Source organism: Rhineura floridana, chromosome 4 (assembly GCF_030035675.1).
Source record: "Rhineura floridana isolate rRhiFlo1 chromosome 4, rRhiFlo1.hap2, whole genome shotgun sequence".
Classification (NCBI taxonomy): domain Eukaryota; kingdom Metazoa; phylum Chordata; class Lepidosauria; order Squamata; family Rhineuridae; genus Rhineura; species Rhineura floridana.
The window spans coordinates 51,012,771-51,035,406 of record NC_084483.1 but is presented as its reverse complement, the minus strand read 5'-3'; the positions used below and the strand labels follow the sequence as shown (position 1 = coordinate 51,035,406).

Sequence of the window (22,636 nt, the reverse complement as noted above, 5' to 3'; positions counted from 1 at the left end):
AATCCAACCACCATTTATCTGACAACAGTTCTGAATAGGGTTGCCATGTTCAATCCCAGAGACTAATCCTGTTTTAGGAGAAGAGAAAGTCAGCCAAGTGCAGGTGTTCTTGCAACCCTGTAATAGGAAAAACCACAAGGTGGAATTCTCCCTTCCTCCTGCACAACTTTTAAAGATACAGAAGACTGGGCCTCTTTAAAAGTTGTGCACGGGAAAGGGGGAATTCCACCTTGTGGTTTTTCCCATTACAGGGTTGCAAGAACACCTGCACTTGGCTGATTTTCTCTTCTCCTAAAGATACAGGATCAGTCTCAAGGATTGAACCTGGCAACTCTAACCCTAATGGATCAGCCTCCACTACTTTATAGGCAGCTTTTCATGGACTGCATACCAGTGATGGGTATGGCAAGGCACACACCACTCTTCATGCAGTCAAGCAAGAGGTAGTATCACAGTTCAAGGGCACATTCCAGCCAGGTAAAGTCACTAGAGAAGGGTACAGAGCAGGGCCAGTGAGGGGTGTGGCCTAGGGGGCATGGCTCAGGTAGAGTCCTGAGGGCCTTACAGAGAGGTCTGCCCCGGGCCTGAGGTTTCCCAACCATGTCCTAAACACAGAGTGGTGAAAAGTTCCAGGGTGCAGCGCTTGCCCAGGTTTGGTTCTTTTTGATAGAATGTCACTGTATGGAGGCTTATTGGCATTTTATAACTGTGTTTACAAATATGCAGGATTGTAAATAATGGGGAGGTACACAGCTTAAACATTCCAACAGAAACCCAAAAGTCCCCTTCTCCTACAACAGATCTTCAGTGAGATGGCCAATATCCTAAGACCCATAATTGTCTCTCTCTCTTTTTAAAACAAAAACTGCAGTATCTCTTCACACAGAGACACCAATATATTGTAGCAACAGTAGTTGGGGTGCGGAGGGGGTGAGGTATCTCCATTTCAGCTATATCCTAGCCATTCAGAAAGCTAGCTATTAAGAACTCTTAACACGTGTCTATTGGGAACCAGAGTGTGTGAACCTGCCACCCACGTGTCCTATTAAACACACCTTCGTGAGAGGAGGGGGATCTTTTGCTAGGGATAAACCAAGTGCTTTGCCCTGAAATGTGTCAAAATAGTGTGTGTATAACCCAAAAAATGCAGGTCCAAACCAGACTAAAGCAAAGCTTTATTTTATTGAGACAAAAGAGAAGAATAGCATTACAAAATCACTGAGTACATGGCAGCCATAATCATTAATATACTAACCCATTCATAACTCTAAAGAAATAACAGGCCCCTACTGCTATAAGAAATGACAGGTAGCAGAGATTACCTATCCTAGGCCCAGGGGCGCGTAGTGGAATACAGCTGAAGTGATGTGAAGGAGCTCTGACCAAATAGCAGGAAGGAATCTCTTTGCCTCAAGGTTTGCATCAAGACACAGACTCCCTTCCTGATCTGTGGCCTGCAGTCCTGTGTTGTGTTGAGAACAGAGTTATACATTTTGGAGCTCAGATCACCATTGTGGGTCTCAAACCTTGCTCTTAAATACACTTTCCAAAATGGGGTGTGGGGTGTGAAATGTTCTTCAGAATACTCCAGGGCCTTGCCATCACTTCAGCTCCAAATGAACCAAAATGGGGGTTAGCCCAAGCACTTGTAACAGAGCAATGGCCTGAACAAAAGGAAGGTACTTTGCAACTTTGGTAAGACTATAAAGATGATGCCCAGCCCCACAGACACTCTCCTGTCCACCTCATTTCCCTCATGCATTCCCTTATTTCAGTCTTGCAACAGTACTGCAACTTTCAAAACATTTCTTCATTCCTACTATAACTGAGTTTCACTAAACTGCACAGACATGTTTCAGTTTGAATGCTATATGGAAAGCTTTTGTCTTTGTGTTTGTGTTACCTGCCACTGAATTTGAATCTTGGCATACAAGGTTACCAGGCAGCATCGTTATATATTGCGTACATATGTTTCCCGGAGTTCCTTGAACAAATTTGGAAGAAATTTCTACCTGTTATGTAACTGCTAAAGCCTAAAGGCTCAAATGAAATGGAAGTGGACTGCCTTCAAGTCGATCCCGATTTATGGCGATCCTATGAATAGGGTTTTAATGGTAAGCGGTATTCAGAGGGGGTTTACCATTGCCTTCTCTGAGGCTGAGAGGCAGTGACTGGCCCAAGGTCACCCAGTGAGCTTTATGGCTGTGTGGGGATTTGAACCCTGGTCTCCCAGGTCGTAGTCTAACACCTTAACCACTACACCACACTGGTTCTCAAAGGCTCAAATACCATGCTAAAAATAATGCTGGCAATCCCTGCTTTCATCTTTTCCAGCACTTGTCTGCCATTCCAACTTTTGGAATTCTAAAACCTAAGGGACCACTCAGTTCAGTCCTGTACCTATAGAGCCCAGTCCTGTGCACATTTACTACACGGCGTCTATAAGGTTTACTTCCACCTGAAGGGTGCATTGGACTATTGCCTTAGATTTTTTCTTTTCTTCTTTGGAGGAGTATTGTTGACAGTTACATGTTCAAATAAAATGATACACCAGCTAAATTAGGTGTTTTATACAATCAACATTTTATCCTTATTCTTTCCAGAACTGAACTTCAATGGTCTGGTGCCAATCTGTTTGGAAGTGAAATGAGGCCATCTAAAAATAAGGTGGTGATTTGTGCACATGCAGGTGACTCCTTAGGTATGTGGAAATATGTTAGTTTATAAATTAAAAGAAAAATGTTTTAATTAAAAAAGAAAATTCCTAAACCCCCTCCCCCAAAAAGGTTCTATGATCAGTAACTTTATCTACAGAACGATAAGGACAGTTTTGCCACCAAATATTAAGGATTTCGTTTGGGAGGACAAAAGGCTGGAGGAGGTAACTGATGTGCTTGAGCCCCAAATAGCTTTAGTATCCAGTTAATGAGAATTAGAGTTGGGGAAGTGTGATTCTGCTTGCCACGTTATATGGGGAGTTTTCAGGTAAGGAGAAAGGAAAAAGGATGCATTTTTGCTTTCCCAGTTTCCAGAAACTCATTCGCTTCTCCTTTCCCCAAGGTTCAAGGCTGGAAATGCCTATTCTCAGAGGATGTGGAGGGTATTAGCCACTTGTGGATGATGCCTCCTACTGGAAGGCAGAGCCAGAAATAACATCCTCTGGAGGAGGTGCTACCCCCTCACTTCCCAGACCGTACTGGCAACACTTCACAAGACTATATCTGGAAACAAAAAGCAGGAAAAACACCAGCAAACAAGGAGACAAAGAGAGCCTGAGAACATCTGAACTTTGCCATTCTGTCTAGATAAAAAATGGATGGCACACAGGACATCCAGTTTATGCTAACTGATTTCCTTTGCATGCACCAGCTTCAGGCAGAAAGAAGGCAGCACCAGCTCCTAGGCCTGATGAAACGGCAAGTTTACTTTCAGCACAAAGGAAGGGTCAGGCTGCAAAACCACCTCTGGATGGAAAACACAAATTGCAGGTCTAACTCCATGTGATTGTGACCAACATTCTTAAGTGTTAGCAGCTTAAGGGAGCACTTAGCCATTGGCTCAAAGGGGTCTCCCATGAGAGCTGTTAATACCCAAATTAAGTTCCAGGTAGGGAAGCAATGAGGGTGAAGAAGAGGCACTCCCCAGAGAAACCTCTTAACATAGCAATATGTGGCCACAGAACACTGGCCCTGACAACGGAAAACATTGCCAAGGGCAGCAACCTGCCTCTTATGGGGGTTTGTGCTCAATAATTTGTGCTGAATATGGAATCTGAAGTCCAAGATTGTCAACATCAGGGCCTGCTCGAGTCAGCCTGTCCCGTCCTCATCAGAGGGCCAGCTGACACCTTTTGCCCTTTGGGAAAGAATGTCTGATGCTCCTTGTGGTTTATAAATATTGTCAGTAACTTTGAGGACTCTAGTTAAGAAGTGGGATATAAATCTATTAAATGCTGTTTAAAAATAAAATACAGACAACCTTGGCTTCCATGAATTAGGTAAACTATATGGTAGTGGTGTAAGCATCCCTACATTAAGTCCTGTGAAAGCACATTTTCATGCCTTGGGTGAAAGGTTACCTAAGGAACCCCATGACAAATGGTTGGTTAAGGGACTTGATTCTCATGACTGTTGTGAAAAACAGGGTCAACGTGTCCTGATCTGAAGAGAATTGCAGACAGATTTTTCTGGTTCTCAAAACAACAGATTTATCCAAGTAAATAACAGTACAATCCCACACATATGTACTTGGAAGTAAGTCCCACTGAGTTCAATGTGACTGATTTCTATTCCAGATTAGCTTGTATATAGGACTGCAGCCTAAATGTTAATTTGTCTCCACTGTATAAGGTATTTTATATTTATTTATAAAGAAATGTATACCTCCCTTTCACCTCTACCTCTCTCTTCTGAAAACGGAGGCACACGACATTCCTCAAACCCCCTGGGATCAGCGTAAGTGCGGTTATTTTTTTATAAATTCAGCTTCAAAGAGATTTCACAACTGATCAGCAGATCAACCCCTTCCCCTTCCAGGTGTGGCAAATGGAAACGCTCTGTGCTGGCAACTAGTGTGTTCACGGTGTGTTGGTAGAGTCCTCCCAACAGCCAGAAATTAGTACCTTAAATGGGGATTTGAACTCTCATCTTGCTGGTCAAAGTCCAACACTTTAACCTAGGGGTGGGGTGGCGAGGGCAATGGTCAAGGAAGGCGGGAGCTGTAGTCTCAAGAGGTGGAAGACTACAGATTCGCTATCCTTGCTCTAACCCTTGTATCACACTGAGATATCAATCCTATACGCTTACCAGGGAGTAAGCCCCGCCGGATTTAATAGGACTGACTAGACATGCATAGGAGTATACTGTAAAACCTTGATTATTAGGATCGGGGTATCAGCGTCCTGGATGGTGCAGTAAACAAACACCAGTAAGAGAGCTGCAAGGTGGTATCCAGGAGTAATCCCCGTGCAACTGAACGGGGTTTCACGTCAGCGTAAACGTGCATTAGGGTCCGGTTGCACATCCATGATGAAAAAGCCAGAGGGCAAGGACGCTTTGCCTTTAAGCCGGGGCTGAGCTGCCTCTGGCGAATTCCGTGCCTCCCAGACTGAAGGGGTTGCTCACCGCCTGCAGCGTTTCTCCTCCTCCTTTTCCAATCTCCCACCCGGGCCAGCGAATCTGTTCCCGCCCATCTGGAGGAGACGCGGCGGACCGGGTAACGCTGGTTAGGGCGGTAAGCGTTTCTCGCTCTCTCTCGCTCCCCAAGGAAGATGAGTCGGGGAAGGGGGGCGGCGCGGATTCCTAAGTGGTCCTACCACCGCAGCCCTGACGGTGTTTCCGGGAATGTGCGTGTACCGGGGTGGGGGGTGGGGAGCGATATGCGTCCGCGTTGGGCCGGCTCTACGCTTCTCCTGGGTGCCCGTCGCCGTGGAGGCGCCTTCTCCTCACACACGCACGTAACCCAGCTAGAGACGGTGCCGCCGGGGTTGGGAGAGGGCTGGCGCAGGCTGGGTGGAGGCTGTAAGCGGGCTGCGGTGGAAGATGGGAGCGGGGCGCTGCTGCGGCTGCTTGGTGGAGCTAGTAGGGGCGAGGAGAGAACGGCCTGGGCAGGCGAGGTGGTGGCGGTAGGCTAGACCGAGAGAAGCGACTGGCTGAGTAGCAGGGGCAATGAAGTAGCTAAGACAGAGCCGGTGTGTGATTAGAATTGCAAAAATGTTTTTCCTCAGTCTTCACCTATCCAGCCTTTCTCTTTCGCTACCTTAACTCGTCTTCTCCCCCCCCCTTTACACTTATATCCTGATTTTCTTTCAAGCAGCATAAGATGGCATACATGGTTTTCCTTCTCCCCTATTTTGTCATCACAGCAACCCTGCAGGGTAGGCTAAGAGATAGCAACTGTTCCAACATGTCGCCCAGTGAGCTTCATGGCTGAGATGGGATGAGATGGTTTTTCCCCAGATTCTAGTCTGACACTCCAACCATTGCACTATGCTGGTTTCTTTTAACAGAAGCCAGTACGTAACCTAATAAAAGAGAAGATGAAGTCTGTTTCAAAGCCCTTGGGTATGATGGGGAAGCTCCGGGAGTTGTTGATTACTCCACCTGATGACATGGCACTCAGTGTATGCTCAGGGACACTGATATCTTTATTGAGTGCTCAGTCAGATGTACTTAAGCTTTGGTCCCTCATATTGCTGAGATTGCAGAGAGAATGCGGTACCAAAATTTTGGCAATGAAACCAGGGGGTGTATTGTATTGGTAATGAGTTCTTGCAGGTATATTAGTAGAAGTTCTGCACATGTTTGTCTGTTTGTCACGTGCCTGTAACTTGGCAGGTCTCACATCCTTCTTGTCCAGATGGTGGTGGTATGTATTCTCCTGGAATGGATAAATGCCTGTTGGCTTTTAAAGCTTACAGGTTAAGTCTGAGGTAACTGCTACATGTAAAATGGTGTCTGGTTAGAACCATTCATCTGCTATATTTTTAGTGTCATCACAGTAGTTTCTGTTTGCAGAATGGTAAAAGCCATGTGAACACTTCTGTAGATATGAATTACCATAATCTACTATGTAAATGTTGCTGGGGGGAAAGCAACTCAAGGTAGAGATACCAGCTAGCGTGGGGTTCAGTGATACAGGGACTGCTCTGAATTGGGCTGTATATGCTTGCTCTGCTGTTATGGCTGTAGGTCCCGGAGCATCTTTCAGAGATCAGGAGTATATATTTACAAAAATCCTCCAGAGTGCCTTATGACTTAGAAGACCTTAATCTGTCCATCAGGAGTTGGCCAGGGCTGATGGGAGTTGTAGTCTAAAACATCTGGAGGGCACCACATTGGCTATCCCTAGTGTACATTTTCTTCTCCACATGGTAACTTCTCCATGCAGTGACTATTGCACATTCCACCATTTACCATATAGGTCCTCCAAATTGCATGGAGAGTTACACTAATACGGCACATTCCTGGTGGTGGGTGATGTAAGGGTTTCCTAATTTACAGTGGATCCATGCTGTAATGAACACTACATATTACAGCCCTCTATGGAGCTGACACCATGTGGGAAAAAGTCTTGGTGTCTCCCCACAAAGAAGCCATAACATGTAGATAGTCTCTGTATTGCAAATGTCAGAATAGTTATTAACCTAGGGAGTTTTGCTAAGGCCATCCCAGGGAACTGATACCCTAATTGTATTAGGTGTAGAATATGACCTCTGAGGCTGCTTCTCAAGGCAGCCAACTGTACGATGCAGGAAGGAGCTGAAATGTTTTTTTGTGTTGGTGATGGGAGGGAGGAGCACATTAGATTTATGGGATTAACTTGAGGCTGGAAGGAACATTACACAGGGTGGGGAAGGAAACAGGCAACAGATCATACTGAATGGAATGAGGCTAAATCCTCAGAGAGGTTGCACTGACATCTGACTTCAACCTGGGTGTATCTCTGGAAAGGCGCTGGTGTAGTAATGAACTGCCTGGAAAAAATGCAGCCCTGGGTAGGGATTAAGAACGGGTGACATAATGTTAGTAAAGTGTGATAATGTACATCCATAAGATAGGTATTACTGCAGAGACTATAACTTTGATACAGTTAGTTGTGCTGTACTTGCTCAGGCTACTTACCAATCTTTTTCTGCTTTTACCCTCTTTTCAAATAATAAATACTTTATGTAGTACTGTTACAGAAGAAATCTGTGTTATATATGCCTGGTTAGAAAACAAGCCACCTATGTAAAAGAGCATTTGTGGTTACTTGTCACAATCCAAAACATCTTCAGTAGATTATTTTTAATATTTCCTTTTTGTTGTTACTGTTCACATTGGAATTTGAGTGTAAATTGTAGTACCTCCTTAATGCGACTCATTCAGAGCAATGAGCTATAAATGATACTCTCCCTATGCACCCTCTTCTCAGGCAACAGAATTCTGCAGTAGGGTTGCAGCTTGGGCACCTGTGTTGGGCCACACTGAAGCCTGGCAAGGACTGCATGCAGGCCACCCACATGTGCTACAGGGGCTTAGTAGCTGGCTATCCCAGTTGCCTATGAAGTCAGGCCTGTGTGCTGACAGTGGATATTTTATTTATTTATTTAAAATATTTCTATCCTGCCCTTCTACCCTATAATAGGGCACTCAGGGCGGCTTACAAGAATAAAATCAAACATGTACATAATAAAATTGTAAACATCTTCAGTCAACTTCAGTCTGTTCAGCTACAGATTGTGTCATTGTACGGGCTCCTACTGGGAGGAAGGGCGGGATATAAATCAAATAAATAAATAATTTCTTGAGGAGAAGATAAAGATTATATAATGTGCTACAAACCACTTCTCTCCCTTATACACTGCAGATCATATAAGCTGGAAAAAATTAATCATAACAGATCAGATGGCTCAGAAATTTGGACTGTCTCTGTTGGCCGCAGACTGATGGAATCTGAGCCTGTGTTCAATTTCTTTTTGTCACGGGATGTCTTGATGGAAAGAGTTTGTTTAGACAATTTATAATCAAGGCATTTTAATATAACTGCATTATTCAGGAGACAGATCTATAATGGCATCGTGCTGAGACTCCCTACTTGTTTTATTTACTTCATTATTAGATTTAGATCCTGTCTTTCCTTCATGGAGCTCAAGGTGCCATACATGTTTCTCACCCCCCCCCATTTTATCCTCACAACAACCTTATGAGATAGGTTAAGCTAAGAAATTGTGACTGGCCTGTCACCCAGTGAGTATCATGGCTGAATGGGGATTTGAGCTCTGGTCTCCCAGGTCCTAGTAGGTATCTAACCACTGTGTCACACTGCCTGTTTGAGGGGCAGTCTTGCATTCCACCCCCTAGTTTTGCTAGTTTATGTGATTTTCTGAAGTTAGCATTTTAAATACACAAAGATAAATTGGAATCTATCCGCTAATAGGCAAAAAAACACACACCTTGCGGCTTAAGAATGTACCTATAGCCAACAGATACAGTGTCTTGCAAATGTATTCAGACCACTGACCAGTGCTCTCATATTACTGAATTACAAATGGCACATTGTAGTTTTGTTCTGTATGATTTTTTATTTTGAAATGCTGATACTCAAAATCAATTATTGTAAGGTGACATTGGTTTCATGTTGGGAAATATTTGTAAGAAACATAACAAACTGAAACATGTTGTTTGCATAAATATTCATTCCCCACACATTAATATTTGGTAGAACCACCTTTCACTGCAATAACAGCTTTAAGTTCCTTGGGGCAGGTATGTACCAGCTTTGCACACAGTGTTGGAGGGACTTTGGCCCATTCTTCTTGGCAGATTCACTCCAGGTTGTTCAGGTTGGTTGGATGTTGGAGGGGGAGGAAGGCCTTATCCCCCCTCACAGAGCTACAATCCCCAGAAGAGGGGCTGACTGCTAATCCACTCTAGCCACTGGAGCTCTGTCAGGGGAATAGGAGTCTCCTAACAACTTTCAGCACCCTTTACTGACTACATTTCGCAGGATTCTTTGGGGGAAGCCATGACTGTTTAAAGTGGAATAAATCTGGCATGGGTGTGGCCCCCTGATTAGCCAAGCCAAAGAGCTGTGTGTCTGGCTTTTAGAAAACTGACAGTTGGTTCTTACTGAGTATGCCTGTGCTATCATAGACTCCAATGTTAAAATTCTTAAATTAATTAAAACTCAGCCATGCATTTTTTTAACTTTTAAACTGCAGAAGATGACAGTCAGAGTATGGGGCAAGGTCAGTAATAGGCACTCTGTGAACATGGCTGATTTTTAATTAATTTTGACAAATTTTGAGGCCACTGTCAGAAAAATGTCCAACAGGGGTCTGGATTTTTTTCCTCTTGTTTTACACTTTGAACTCTAGATTCTCTCTGAGTATTTTGTGTATCACCATGAAAACATAGAGGGTTGATAAGCAAGCGTTTCTGAGTTCAGCACTATAAGTTTTGTAAGGTTTTGTTTTGAAATGAGCTTATGGGAAGCAGCAGAATTGCATGGGGACATTTTCAATTTAACATGGTGAAAAATCCATGCTGGTTATAGCATACGGCATACTCTTGTGGCTGTATAATTTTGTACTCAAAAGTTGGTGTACTGTGGTGGTCAGGACTGTACTCCTATGCACAGCTACCTTTGAGTAAGCCCCATTGAAAACAGTGGGACTTACTTTTGAGTAAAAAGGCATAAGAATGTGCTGTAAGTGTACCAGTATTGTGGGCTAGGAAGTGCCCAGTTCAATCACAGCTGCTGCCACAAACTCACTAGTTGGCCTTAGGTTCACTGCTCTTCTCTTAATCATTTCCCCCATTCCTCATCTGCAATACCAGAATAATAATATGAACCTATCATACAGAGTTAATGTAAGAATTGTTCAGATAGTGTATTTGAAATGCTTTAAATGCCTTGTAATTGTTCCACAAATGGGAAGCATTATACAAAAGGTAAGTATGCAAAGTTGGTATATACATTTGAATATTGATAGTGTGGGTGGTTTCTGTTCACATTAGACATGTGGTAAAATAACTAGTAGTCTTTAGCACTCCAATATTAACAATGTTGTTACCCTACAGTCAGTGGATGCTGCCCCAAGGACTCTATGCTTAGATGAGCTTCTTGTACTTAGTGGCATTGTAGCCACATAAATTGCTTTTGATCCCTAATTCACCCATTGGTGCCCTCTGACTAGAAGCAGTGTAACTAGGATAGAAGCTTAATACTGATGGGGAGGGGACAATGAACAATTAACCTGCAGTATAATCTCTTACACATGTGTTTATTCAGAAGTCCCACTGTGTTCATTGACCTTCCTCCCAGATGTATGTATTTCCTCCAGATATGGATTGTTGTTAACTATCACGTGGCAAACCTGTAGAAGAACTAGAAGCCAAAATCAGATTTGCTTGTCTGTTTCCTTGATCACAAATCCATTAACACTGCTTTTCTCTCTCTCTTCAGATACAGGAAAGATCCAACTAAGATTGTAAAGTAATTGCAGGCTTTTGTGACTCGTCAAGATGTTGGAGGAAGATCTGGAAGTGGCCATCAAGGTGGTAGTTGTCGGAAATGGAGCTGTTGGGAAGTCCAGTATGATCCAGAGATATTGCAAAGGGATTTTTACAAAAGACTACAAAAAAACTATTGGAGTTGATTTCCTCGAAAGAGAAATGCAGTATGTGTTTAATAGATGGGCATACAGTTCCTTCTTTCTGCTATGTGTGTGTGTAATGCTTTTGTAAGTGCTGGGCTAATGTGTCTTGAAGAAAAGTGTTGTGACGCTGTTCTCCCTTTCTTTATAGAGCTGAAAGTGAGGCATTTATATGATAATTGTATTCTGCAGACTTACCATAGAAGTACCAGATTTGCCAAGTAGAACAATACGTGCAAAAATGCATACACTCTGTGTGAAAGACCAGCCCTCAAGGAAAGGGCTCCTTTGTCAGTAGTGGTGAGATAGGACAGTTATGAAAGAGGGAAAGAGTGGGAAATATTTCTGACAGTGAATACTGCTATGTTATGTAGAAGACAAGAACTTTTAAGTAAAAGTAATGTGGTGCAGTGGTTAGAGTGTTGGACTACGACCTGGGAGACCAGAGTTCGAATCCCCACACAGCCATGAAACTCACTAGGTGTCCTTAGGCCAGTCACTGCCTCTGAGCCTCAGAGGAAGGCAATGGTCAACCCCCTCTGAATACCGCTTACCAGGCAAACCCTATTCATAGGGTTGCCATAAGTAGGGATCGACTTGGAGGCAGTCCATTTCCATTTTCAATTTAAGCTTTATACAATTTAATTTCATTACCACACAGTCAAGTCATTTTCTCAAAGTAAAAGTGGAAAAGAAACAGGATGGTTTTCAGTTGAAATTAAGCAAGACTTAATTACATCCAGTGCTGTCTATCAGTTATAGCAGCATTCATAATCTTGGGTCCCCAGATACTCCTAGACTGAAATTGCCACATTCCCTAGCCAGCATGGCTGATAAAAGGTATAGTTCACCAATCATCTGTGTCAATCAGTCATTCTGGCTGGCGATAATGGAAATTGTAGTCCAACATTTGAGGCTGTTTGTGTGTTAGATTTGGCTCAGTCATACTCTGCCAGCCTCACATACCATGCAGAGTTGTCATGAGATAAAAAGTGATGGGGGAGAACCTTTGGATTTGTTAGCCACCCTGAGAGCACTTGTGCTGCAAAATGGGATTTGAAAAAAAGGCATAAATAAATAATTTGCAAAGAAGTAGGATGGGTTAGAGTGTTCCTGAGAAGTGGGATGTAAACACTGGGCAGTATTCAATTAGGCTTTTGCACTAGGACAAGGATTAGTGCTAGCATAGTGGGATTTCCTCCCTTCTCCCCCGCACCATTCCGAGATCTGTTCCAGAGGGTTGGAAGGAAACCCAGAACAGATTTGGGGAGTGCGAAGTGGAGGAAAAGGGAAGATTGTTACAGAACCTTAGCCATAGCATTACGTTGAATACAACCCACTGCTTACCACAAATGTATTTCGAAAACAAGTTTCTTTTTTTATAGTATGCTTGAGTATTGAGAACACAGGGAGTGTTTTGTTTTGTTTTGTTTTTAGAGTCAATGATGAAGATGTCCGACTGATGCTGTGGGATACAGCAGGTCAAGAAGAATTTGATGCAATTACAAAAGCTTATTACAGAGGTAAATAGATCATGTTAATATGCTAGTAATTCTGTAGGAGACTACGAGTGGTTATAGTCTATTAACTTATATCGATGATTCCTATATAACATGGTTTGTTAGATTCTAACCGTAGAGAACAAGCGCAGCAGTTCAGTTTTCATTTAGAAGCTTTTCAGGCTTCTTCCCACATGGTATCTATAAGGTAAGAAAGTCTAGTGAGTTGCAAAGAATAAATGAACCAGACAGTGGCCCTTAACACAACAAAGTTTAGGAACCATTCATCTATCTCCTTCTGCTCAAAATTTAAGAGTTCACTCATATATCCCAGGCTATGGCCTGAAGGTCCATAAGGCCAGCTCCCTGCTGAAGCTAAGCAGGGTCAGGTCTGGTCAGTGCCTGGATGGGAGACCGCCTGGGAACCGTATGTAAGCCGCCTTGGGTTTCTATGATGAAAAGAAAGGCAGGGTATAAATGTAATAAATAAATAAAATATAGTTTATTTTAATGTCTATATTCCATCTGTCCTAAATTTGACAGGGCTTAATGAAAATTAAAATATAAAACAAATAGTACGTAGCCATACAGAGTACCAATATCCTTAAACCCAAAGCAGCACTTCTTCAAAACTCAAAGGCTAACTTAAACAGGTGAGTTTTGTGCTCTGAAAATTAATATAGAAGAACCCCAATGTGTCGCTAGCAGCTTGTTCCACAGCATTAGGGCTGCTGTAGCTGAAACTTCTCTGCATTCTCTCCCAAACCCCAGTAATATTGAGTATTTTTTGCTGACGGATTCTGAGCAGTGCCCAGATGTAGATCTTTATAACCAGGGCCAGCGCCAGGCATGACTGAGCCCTTAGGAACCAGCCTGCCCTGGGCCCGCAGTGCCCACATGCACCACCTACCTCTCCCATTGCAGTGAATGCTGTGTGCGCATGCCTGCCATCAACCAAGATGGCAGCACGGGCTTCTTCAAGGGGCTGACGTCTCTTCCACCTTCTTGATTGATGGCACTCATGCACGCACATGCCAGCCATCAACCATGATGGCAGCCGGGACATCAGCCCCTTAGGGAAGCTTTGGCTGCCATCTTGGTTGATGGCAGGTATGTGTGCGCAGTGCACACAGCATTTACCACAATGGGAGAGGTAGGTGGGGTGTGCTAGCAGACGTTGCGGGCCTGTGCAGTTGTATGGGGGGGTGCCTGGGACCTCCCTCTCTGTAACCCACAGCAGGGTTGGAAGCCAACACTGCCACAAATTAAGGGATGGGAGTGCTACCCTCCCACCCTAAGGAGGGGCCTTTCAGGAGCCCCTCTGGGCTGCAGGGGCCCTCAGCCAGGGCCCAACCTGGCTGTCCCCTGGCACCAGCCCTGTTTATAACCATGAGAGAACTGATAACAAGGAGTATGGTGATGGATTGCTTATTAATTCAAAGGTTCAGAAAACATAATTGATAAACATACACACACATAATATGTCATGTACAACTTTTCTGTGGGCATTTAAAAAGTTGCAGTTGCCATTATAAAATTGTCCTCTAGCCTTCTTTTAAAATTGAAGTTTGATGCTGCCATAAACACTTAACATTGTAGACTTTAATCCATAGCTTAATTACACTGTTCTGATAACTGATGTTCCAACTAACTGAGAGAGCTAATTCATTGGCATACCTCTCAAGTGTGACTTAGCAGGTATCTTTTTACAACCCCACTATCTTAAGAACTAGAGCTAAGGAACAGAATGTTGGGTTGCATCAAGTGCACGAGGTTTCTTATCGCTCACAGTACAGGAGTGACTGCTCAGAATTCAGCAAAAAAGGTTGCAGCATTCTTCCCAGATGGTGAAAACCATCTTTCAAAACAGGTGCTCTAGGAATCCTCCTATGTGTAAGCTAAGCTAAGGAATCCTCCTATGTGTAAGCTATACAGGTACTTGTATCTTTCTGACCATATCCATGTTTACTCTGGTATAAATCCCACTGCGGTCGATGGGCTTATTCCCAGATAACAGAGCAATCAGATTCTCTTTCCGCTCAGGAGCCGCTGGCCTGGCTGAATGCCGGCTTCGTTGGAAGCTGTGCGCATGAGCTGGCCAGGAAGTGCCGGCTCCCACTAACAGGCTTCCCGGGCAGTAAGCCCTCCCTGTCGGCCATAATGGAAATTATTTTACTGCCTGGCCTTTTGGCTGGCAGAGTTTCCAGGTAGAGCAGGACCCGGGGGAGGGCTCTCAATGCGAGGAGGATCTCACATAAGTCCACCCTGCAGCTGCTCCCCCTCCATGCCGCTGGAACGCTGCGTTTTAAGGGCTTCTACTGGCCCTCTATCCGCCGGGCTGGTCATCTCCGGTGGACCCGCAGCAGTGCTGGTACGCTCCTGTTGACACCACGGCTCCGTGGCAGAGGGCTGCTGCTGCTGCAGCTGGGAATCTGCAGCATCCAACTCACCCTAGCCCGGCAGAAAGGTGAGCTGGATTGCACCCTGAGCGTGCACAGCCTTAATTTCTGAGTTCTAGCCCCAAGTTCAACACAGACAACCTTGAAATTGCTTTATTGGAAAAAAGTGGGAGAAACTGGTCTATTCCAGTTACTTAATGGGTTTGATGTATGGTAGTTAATCCAAGTTATTAGACACTAGCATTGTGTGCTGATTCTGTCTTTTAGGAGCCCAAGCTTGTGTGCTTGTGTTTTCAACTGTTGACAGAGAGTCTTTTGAAGCAATCCCTACCTGGAAGGAGAAAGTAGTATCTGAAGTCGGAGACATTCCTACAGTGCTTGTTCAGAATAAGATTGACCTCCTAGATGAATCGTGTATCAAGAAGTAAGTAGTGTTGCCATACTTCATGAAATCAATTTTCCAAGCATTTAAATTACTTTATAATGGTCACACGAATGCAAAATTTAAAGACTACAAATATTCACATTGATACTTAGCCATGGGTATATATGATCAGGGGTGGCTAACCTGCAGCTCATATATGATCTAGAGTTTTTTTGTGGCCTTCAAGGCCTCTAAAATGTGTTACTTTAAAAACATTTTATTGACTGCTCCTGTAGCTTCCCTGCTGTGATTCCGTTGATATCAAAAGGTGACTTTCCCACCCCAACCCCAAAAAAGACAACCAAAATGTGTCCATTTAAAGATGATCAACTGGCCACGCTCATTCTTGCTCTTTAGTCATGTCCTCTTTGATGTGCGGCCCCCATTGTTCACTGTGGCCCTGTGCCTGAAAAAGGTTAGCCACCTCCCTTTAGATAATGGAAATACTGCATTTGCATACTGTGGATGCTTCTTGATCACTTTACTGCATTTCTAATTGTGCTGCATGCAAATGAGGTGCAACTACATGTGATGGGGCAAACTTGTGTCCTTAAATGAGGATCTGTTCCAGCCATGAATGAACAAGGATAATATTATTGCTAAAAGAATTTATATATTGCCTTTCCTTTTAACAAGAAATACCAAGGCGGTTCACAAACACATAAAAGTTAACTGCAAAATAAGAAATATAAATCCAAATTATAAAAATATAGCTACCCATAATTAAAATACATAGTAAAACAATTTCATCAAAACATTAAGGCATGCATAATTAAACTGTATATTAAGCCCAGTAAAACAGCAGAACAGTTAAAACAACAATTGAAACAGGAAGTTATAGAAAATATATGTTTATTTTTTATTTTATTATTTAATTTATATCCCGCCCTTCCTCCCAGTACGAGCCCAGGGAAGAGTATTGTAGGGGGTTCAAGTTCAAAAGGGGTGCTTCACACACAAACCCAGGGCACTGCTTTCCCCCCTCACATTCTACCTCTAAGGGTTGTTTTACTTGTACTGGAAGTGAGCCTGGCTTGGGCAGAGTGGGGGAGGAGCAGAAGTGGCTGATCAGCTCTGTCTGTGCCTATTTCCACTTCAAATCATGCCCCATTCTGCACTTTACACATGGATCGGGTAGAGCCGTATTTTGAGACATGGGTATGGCACACTTGAGTGTAGTTTGGCCGCAAGTCACATTAAAATCAGTGACTCATTTCTAAGTAGTTTATTTAGGACTGGGATATCTATTTGGCTATGCTTGTGTAGTGTAGTGGTTAGAATGTCAGAATAGGCCTTGGGAGCTCAGAGTTAATAATCCCCACTCAGCCATGAAGCTCACTGGGTGACTGGGGCAGTCTCTCAGTCTAATCTACCTTGCAGGGTTTTTGTGAGGATTATATGAGCTCTTGATGGAAGGTGGAATATAAATGTAATAATAAAGAAGGGGGATGTAATTTAACTTGGTTTGTGTATGCAAGAAGTATGCTTTTCTTAATGACTGTAGGGAAGGGAAATTTTGCATCTGTATGTGAGTTTTTTCATATATTTCATAAGAACACTGCAATGGCTTTTAATAATTACATTTTTTAAATAATGTCTGTCAGTCCACCATCTGTTTGCTCCCCCTCTGCTGTCCTTGTAGCAAATAAACCTACAGTGCTACAATATTGGCAATAGCAGTCATTCGACTGCCCTTGCATACAGTTAACTTTCATAATCTAATCTACTTCCATGAAGGTGATTAATTAAAGTTAATCTAAATGAATTATGTCTGTTGTACTGAAAAAATAGTGTTTGAAACAATCCCCCCCTCTCCTCTGGTAAACAGTGAAGAAGCAGAAGCACTGGCAAAAAAGCTGAAGTTAAGATTCTACCGAGCATCTGTGAAGGAGGACTTAAATGTAACAGAAGGTAAGAAACTGCTATAACTTATCCAGAAGTCAGTCTTTTTAAAGCATTTTTCTTTGCTCATTTTCCAACATTTATACCAGGTCTAGTTCTCGCTAAAATGGTAAACCTATATCTATGGTTGTCCCTGACACCTAATTGTTTATGTTCAGGGAATCTCTTATGGATGGAAGACCATTCAGTCATGCAAGTCTCCATCTGAAGTGTAAAATGGTACAGCCCAGTGACATGTCTTCAGTAAGAACTAGGCTTCAGCAAAGAAACTTCTCAAGCCGAATTCAAATACCAGAGGGAATGACTGAAAAACTAATGGATCTAGGACTGATAGAGAGATGTGTGGGAGCAACCATACCTTGGTGGTAGAGCATATGCTTTGCAATCAGAGGGTCCCTGACTTCTCCAAGTAAGGATAGGAGATGCTCTTGTCTGAGACCTGTCAATGTAGACAGTAATAAACTACATGGACCAGTGGTGTGACTTGATAAAAAGCAGCTATTTATATTCTATTATCATAATGACAAGGTGAACTTTAAAAAATGCAGCTGTGCTATCAGGGTTCATTTCATAAATACTGATAATTTGGCCACACAATGTATGTGTGTTGTGTTTATCTGTGTTTTTTACTAAGGTTGAGAAAGAGCTGTTACTGGTTCTGAAATGTTAAGCAACCTTAGATTTACCATATCACACAAGCAGAATATAAAAACCTGCCTATGTTAATCTCACTCACGGCTTGCTGTATTTTCTGAATTAAAATGCCAATGTTCCAATTAGTTTTAATGGTGTGTAGCAGGGGTGAACAACTTGTTCAGCACAGAAGAAAATGGGTATCATATTTAACTGTATATATTATAAATTTACCAGATGTTAGTTGCTAACATATTGTATTTGATCTACAAAATTGTTCTTGAATGGCGAAGAACATCAAATCAGTTCTTGAAAAATCATGTGCTAGCTTATTATATGTGAGATGCATCCTGAAATATGGACTACTTTTAAAAACATTTATGTACTTGGATTTTTCTTTTTCTGCTGTTGATAGTTCATGCCCATCATGCCTTCAAAAAACTATCTCTAATGTCTTTTTATTGGAGCTTTCTTGCTTAAAAGTAGGACCTCAGATAATAGCTCTAGGTTATATTCTTGACTTGAGTATTTAAAAAACTATACATTATTTTTCTTAATGCCTTAAAGTTGCTTTCTGTATGGTACAGTTTTTAGATATTTAGCTGAGAAGTATCTTCAGAAACTCAAGCAACGAATAGTTGAAGATCCACAAGTAATACACACAAGTAGTAACAAAATTGGTATGTATGCAGCAATAAATTGCAGTCGCACAGTATTATCTGCTGTTAAAGTTGGCCGTAAACTATAGGGTGCCTGTTGTGTTCCTAATATATTTCAGTGAAAGTGAAATAAAAACACTAACTTGCCAAATCATTGCAGGAAAAATCTATGCTAATTTTCTTTTGTAAAATAGACCTTTATGGTGATGATTACTATGCTAGATTGTCACGCTATGGCACTAATGATGCTTCGTCATGCCAGCCACTTTTTAAAGAATCTTGTACACAGAAGTTGTGCAAATAATGGAGAATGCACAATTTCGCACATATTGTCAAGATTTGAAAGGATGTAGTTGCCATTAATGCTAATTATGCTGGTGAAGATGTACAAGAGACTGCTGTTTTAAAAAATCTGGCACCAGATGAAAAAAGTTTTGTAAACTGCCTTTTGTGCAGATACATTGAACTTTTGTATGTAGTTCGTCCTTACAGTACTTCACAGTCAGCTTGACTCTTTTTTTTCTTTCAAAGCCCTCTTTTTTCCTTGCCATTTCTTGTGTCTAAAAGTAAGATTGTATGTGTGTGGGAGTGGGGGGTATATCTCTGCTGTGCTTGTTTAGTTGCCAAGTGATGAGTATGAGTGCCAATGTCCAATTATTTAAGTTTAGTCTCAGTATTAAAAGTTTATGGTGGCATACATTAATTTTGTTAAATTGGTGCTGGAATTTTGGCTTTTGGAGTCATTGTTTGGCTTATGAAGTAGTGGTGTGCATTTCTGTAATGGAATACAAATTGTGCCTTTACCTTAAGTTCATTTATTTATCTTTAAAACAAGTATAGGTCACATCTCCAAACGTTTAAGATGCTCATAATTAAGATAAAGCCTTTACGTCTATGCTCTTTGTTCTATACTTCAAAGATGGCCAGTTTGCATATATTTAACTCCTTTTTGGTATTTGTGTTTTAATTTTATATAGGTGTTTTCAACACAGCAGGTGGAAGCCATTCTGGCCAGAATTCTAACTTGCTTAATGGTGGTGATGTCATCAACCTTAGGCCAAACAAACAAAGGACCAAGAAAAACAGAAGCCCTTTTAGCAACTGCAGCATACCCTAACACTACTAAATAGACAGGAGAAGACCGTCTGACACAGCTGTTCAACTGAAGCCCCTGAGGAACACAGCTGGCTGTAGAAGTGTTTTAACTGTGCTTTAGCAAATGTTGCACCCATTGGATCTTGCATTGATAGGGGATATTCCTGATGCAGTTAATTATCGGTACATAACGAGACCCCTGGTGGCATAAATATAGAAGCATTGCCCCACACATTCATTTTATATTGAATAGGACAACCTTCCAGTTGAAAGATACAATATATTAAAGTGAAAATAGGTTTAATTTTTTAAAAAAGTTGTTGAAATACTTAAATGTTGGTACTGTTAAAGATAAAATGGCTTTTTCTACTTACTGACCAAATAGCTCATTAGGAACTAATCATTTTTAAACTATCCTGTGCACATTCTGGCAACATTGGTGGTGCAATATTTATATAGCTTATGAATTCTAGCTGCAGTGTGCATATATAAAAACTTGGTCAAAGATTCGGGATAATAAAAGGGGCACTTGGTCCAATTATATGTTCCTGATGACTTCTAAACTGGCATCCTACATATAACTTTAATTTTTAGAAACCTTTTGAACAAAACTTACTCCAACGGTACTGTGCATGTTTAACTCTCCCTGCACTGTGGGCCTTCTTTTCTTTTTTATAAATTGTACAATGCCAAAAGCAAGTATTTATGCTGCTACATTTAGATATAATTTAGTATCATATATATATTCTAAACTTTTAATGAGGCAAGCATGTGGTACAGCCAGGCAGAACACATCAATTCCTTTTTCAAAAAATAGAACTCTATACCTTATATATTAATATGCTCTTAATGAAATAGAAAGAGATTTGTTATTGAAAGATTAAAGGTTTTTTGAGGAATTTCTCCCATGCATGTTGTAATATCTGTTGAGCATCCCAGATTAAGGGGTTTTCTGTTCTGTTACTTTAAAGATGCACCTGCTCTTAATTGTGCTGTAGTGACTGTTGTGCATGCTGTTAGAGTAAGGCCCACCAAGTTCATGGGACATACTCTGTATAAACCTGCGTAGGATCAATTGCCCATTAATGTTGGTGTACTTCCATAAAATGGGTTGGATCCCGAGTTAAGCATCCATCATGGGTCTGGTAGAAACAGACTTCCCAGCTCCTTCCTTTCCATAATGGGCCCCTGAAAATACTGTACCAGGTGTCAGGAGGCCCTGCTGAATGGGGTGGGCTGTGAAGGATATCTTTAGAGATTCTCTGTCAGCACCCCATGCCACAACCCACCCCATTCAGCAGGGCCTCCCAACACTTGGAACATTTTCAGGGGGCTTGGGATGAGGGTATTAGGCTTCTTTTTCAACATCACATGCTGCAAGATCACTTGTAAAACTTTAACCCTAGTTTTTTTTGTTGTAGCATGTATTTATAATATTGATTCTGCTTACATGTTGTTGTGTAATATTTTTGCAGTATTTCTGTAGCAATGTTCTGCCACTACCAAATTACTCTGATTCTGAGAAATGTTGGAATATCAGTAGTTTAGGAACATGCTTCCGTTCAAGGACAAATAACATGACCTCGAGCTCTACCAACTGAATTGTACAGTTCTTTTGAATAATTACCTCTTTTTATGGATATTACTTTAAGATACCATATCAATTCTTTTCCCTAACTGTATTCATCAATATTGAAATATTGTATTGAACTAGGAGATCATCCTGCAGTAAGTGTTATATTTTGGGAGAAGGCTTCTAACCTTCCATGAATGTACATATACTAAAACTAACATCTGTGCATTTTTTCCCAGTGGAGTCTTGCCCTAGCTGTCTCTTCACATGGCATGAAAAGCAGAGGGTTACCCATAATGAATAACACAGGATTCTTCTACTTTTCTTAACCATTCCCATTGCTGGCAATGAGGGAGGCATTGCAGTCATCAATCCCTTTTTTCATTTTGAACTGTTGGATTAAGTACCTTATTTTTAACAAGTGCATTTAGTCACTGGATGGCTGTAGATGTACGGGTCCAAATTGTATTAAGCCTTGTTTTATGGGACAAATGCAGGGGCATATAAGTAAGTCCACTGTCAGTTTAATATCTAAGGCTCTATGTGCACATTATTTTTATATGAAAATTTTTACATTAAACTAGTAGCCTTACATGTTTTGTACTTGTGAACAGGACTCTGATCTCAGTTTTTTTTACTTGTTTGCCTTTGTATAAAATAGTGCAAATGTAAAGTGTGTTTATAACATGTCTTTGTGCTGTCTGTCAAGGTGTTAGCACATCCTATTTTCAGAACTGAAAGTTTGACTTGAGTGCCTGTAGTAGGCTAAAAACTGACAACTGACCATATTGTGAATGTGCATAGATATCTATAGGTTGGAGGCCTTTGTTATTTCCAGAAAATAATTATAAAAGTAATCTGCAATTCATTTTTAATATAGGTGTGCTAAGTACAGAAAGAAGATACACATACCACACTATCAATCATTTTTGGAACAAATTCTAGTGTCTGTGTGTGTTAACTGAAAGTCGCTAGATCTCTAATCGAGAGGTTTTATGCAAAGTCGAAGACTGTGCATATGCTGCTGCTAAGGATTTCCCTGCTAAATGGATGGCTAGTGCTCTCAGCTTTGATAGTAGTGATCACTGGCCATTTTGAAGGGGAAGAAGGCAAGTGGTGCTATACCTCCACAGCGATGATTTGTGCTGTTAGATGGTTAAAACATTACCTTTCTTTTTGCCCACTGTCCCAGGCTAAAAAGAAATAGTATTCTTGCAGCACTAGGTGCTGGATGAAGGCCTTTACTTATCCCTTTATCTGTACAGAGCACAATTCATCAGGATCATCTGTGTACCAAAGCATATTTCCATGG

At 41.7% G+C, this 22,636-nt stretch overlaps 1 protein-coding gene across 5 annotated transcripts; it reads left to right on the top strand.

Annotated features, from left to right (window-relative positions):
* The first annotated feature begins 5,019 nt into the window (after nt 1-5,019).
* Nucleotides 5,020-21,935, top strand: RAB23 (RAB23, member RAS oncogene family). 5 transcript variants are annotated; one of them, XM_061623041.1, is made up of 7 exons: nt 5,020-5,232; nt 10,951-11,164; nt 12,578-12,663; nt 15,306-15,462; nt 17,291-17,373; nt 18,585-18,677; nt 19,634-21,935. In XM_061623041.1, the coding sequence occupies exons 2-7, from the start codon at nt 11,010-11,012 to the stop codon at nt 19,771-19,773; spliced, it is 714 nt and encodes a 237-aa protein (XP_061479025.1). In that variant the 5' UTR covers nt 5,020-5,232; nt 10,951-11,009; the 3' UTR covers nt 19,774-21,935. The 5 variants fall into 5 exon arrangements, with proteins under 5 accessions (XP_061479025.1, XP_061479026.1, XP_061479029.1 ...); XM_061623042.1 differs by lacking the exon at nt 5,020-5,232 and adding an exon at nt 5,256-5,344; XM_061623045.1 differs by lacking the exon at nt 5,020-5,232 and adding an exon at nt 5,362-5,451.
* Nucleotides 21,936-22,636: the final 701 nt, after the last annotated feature.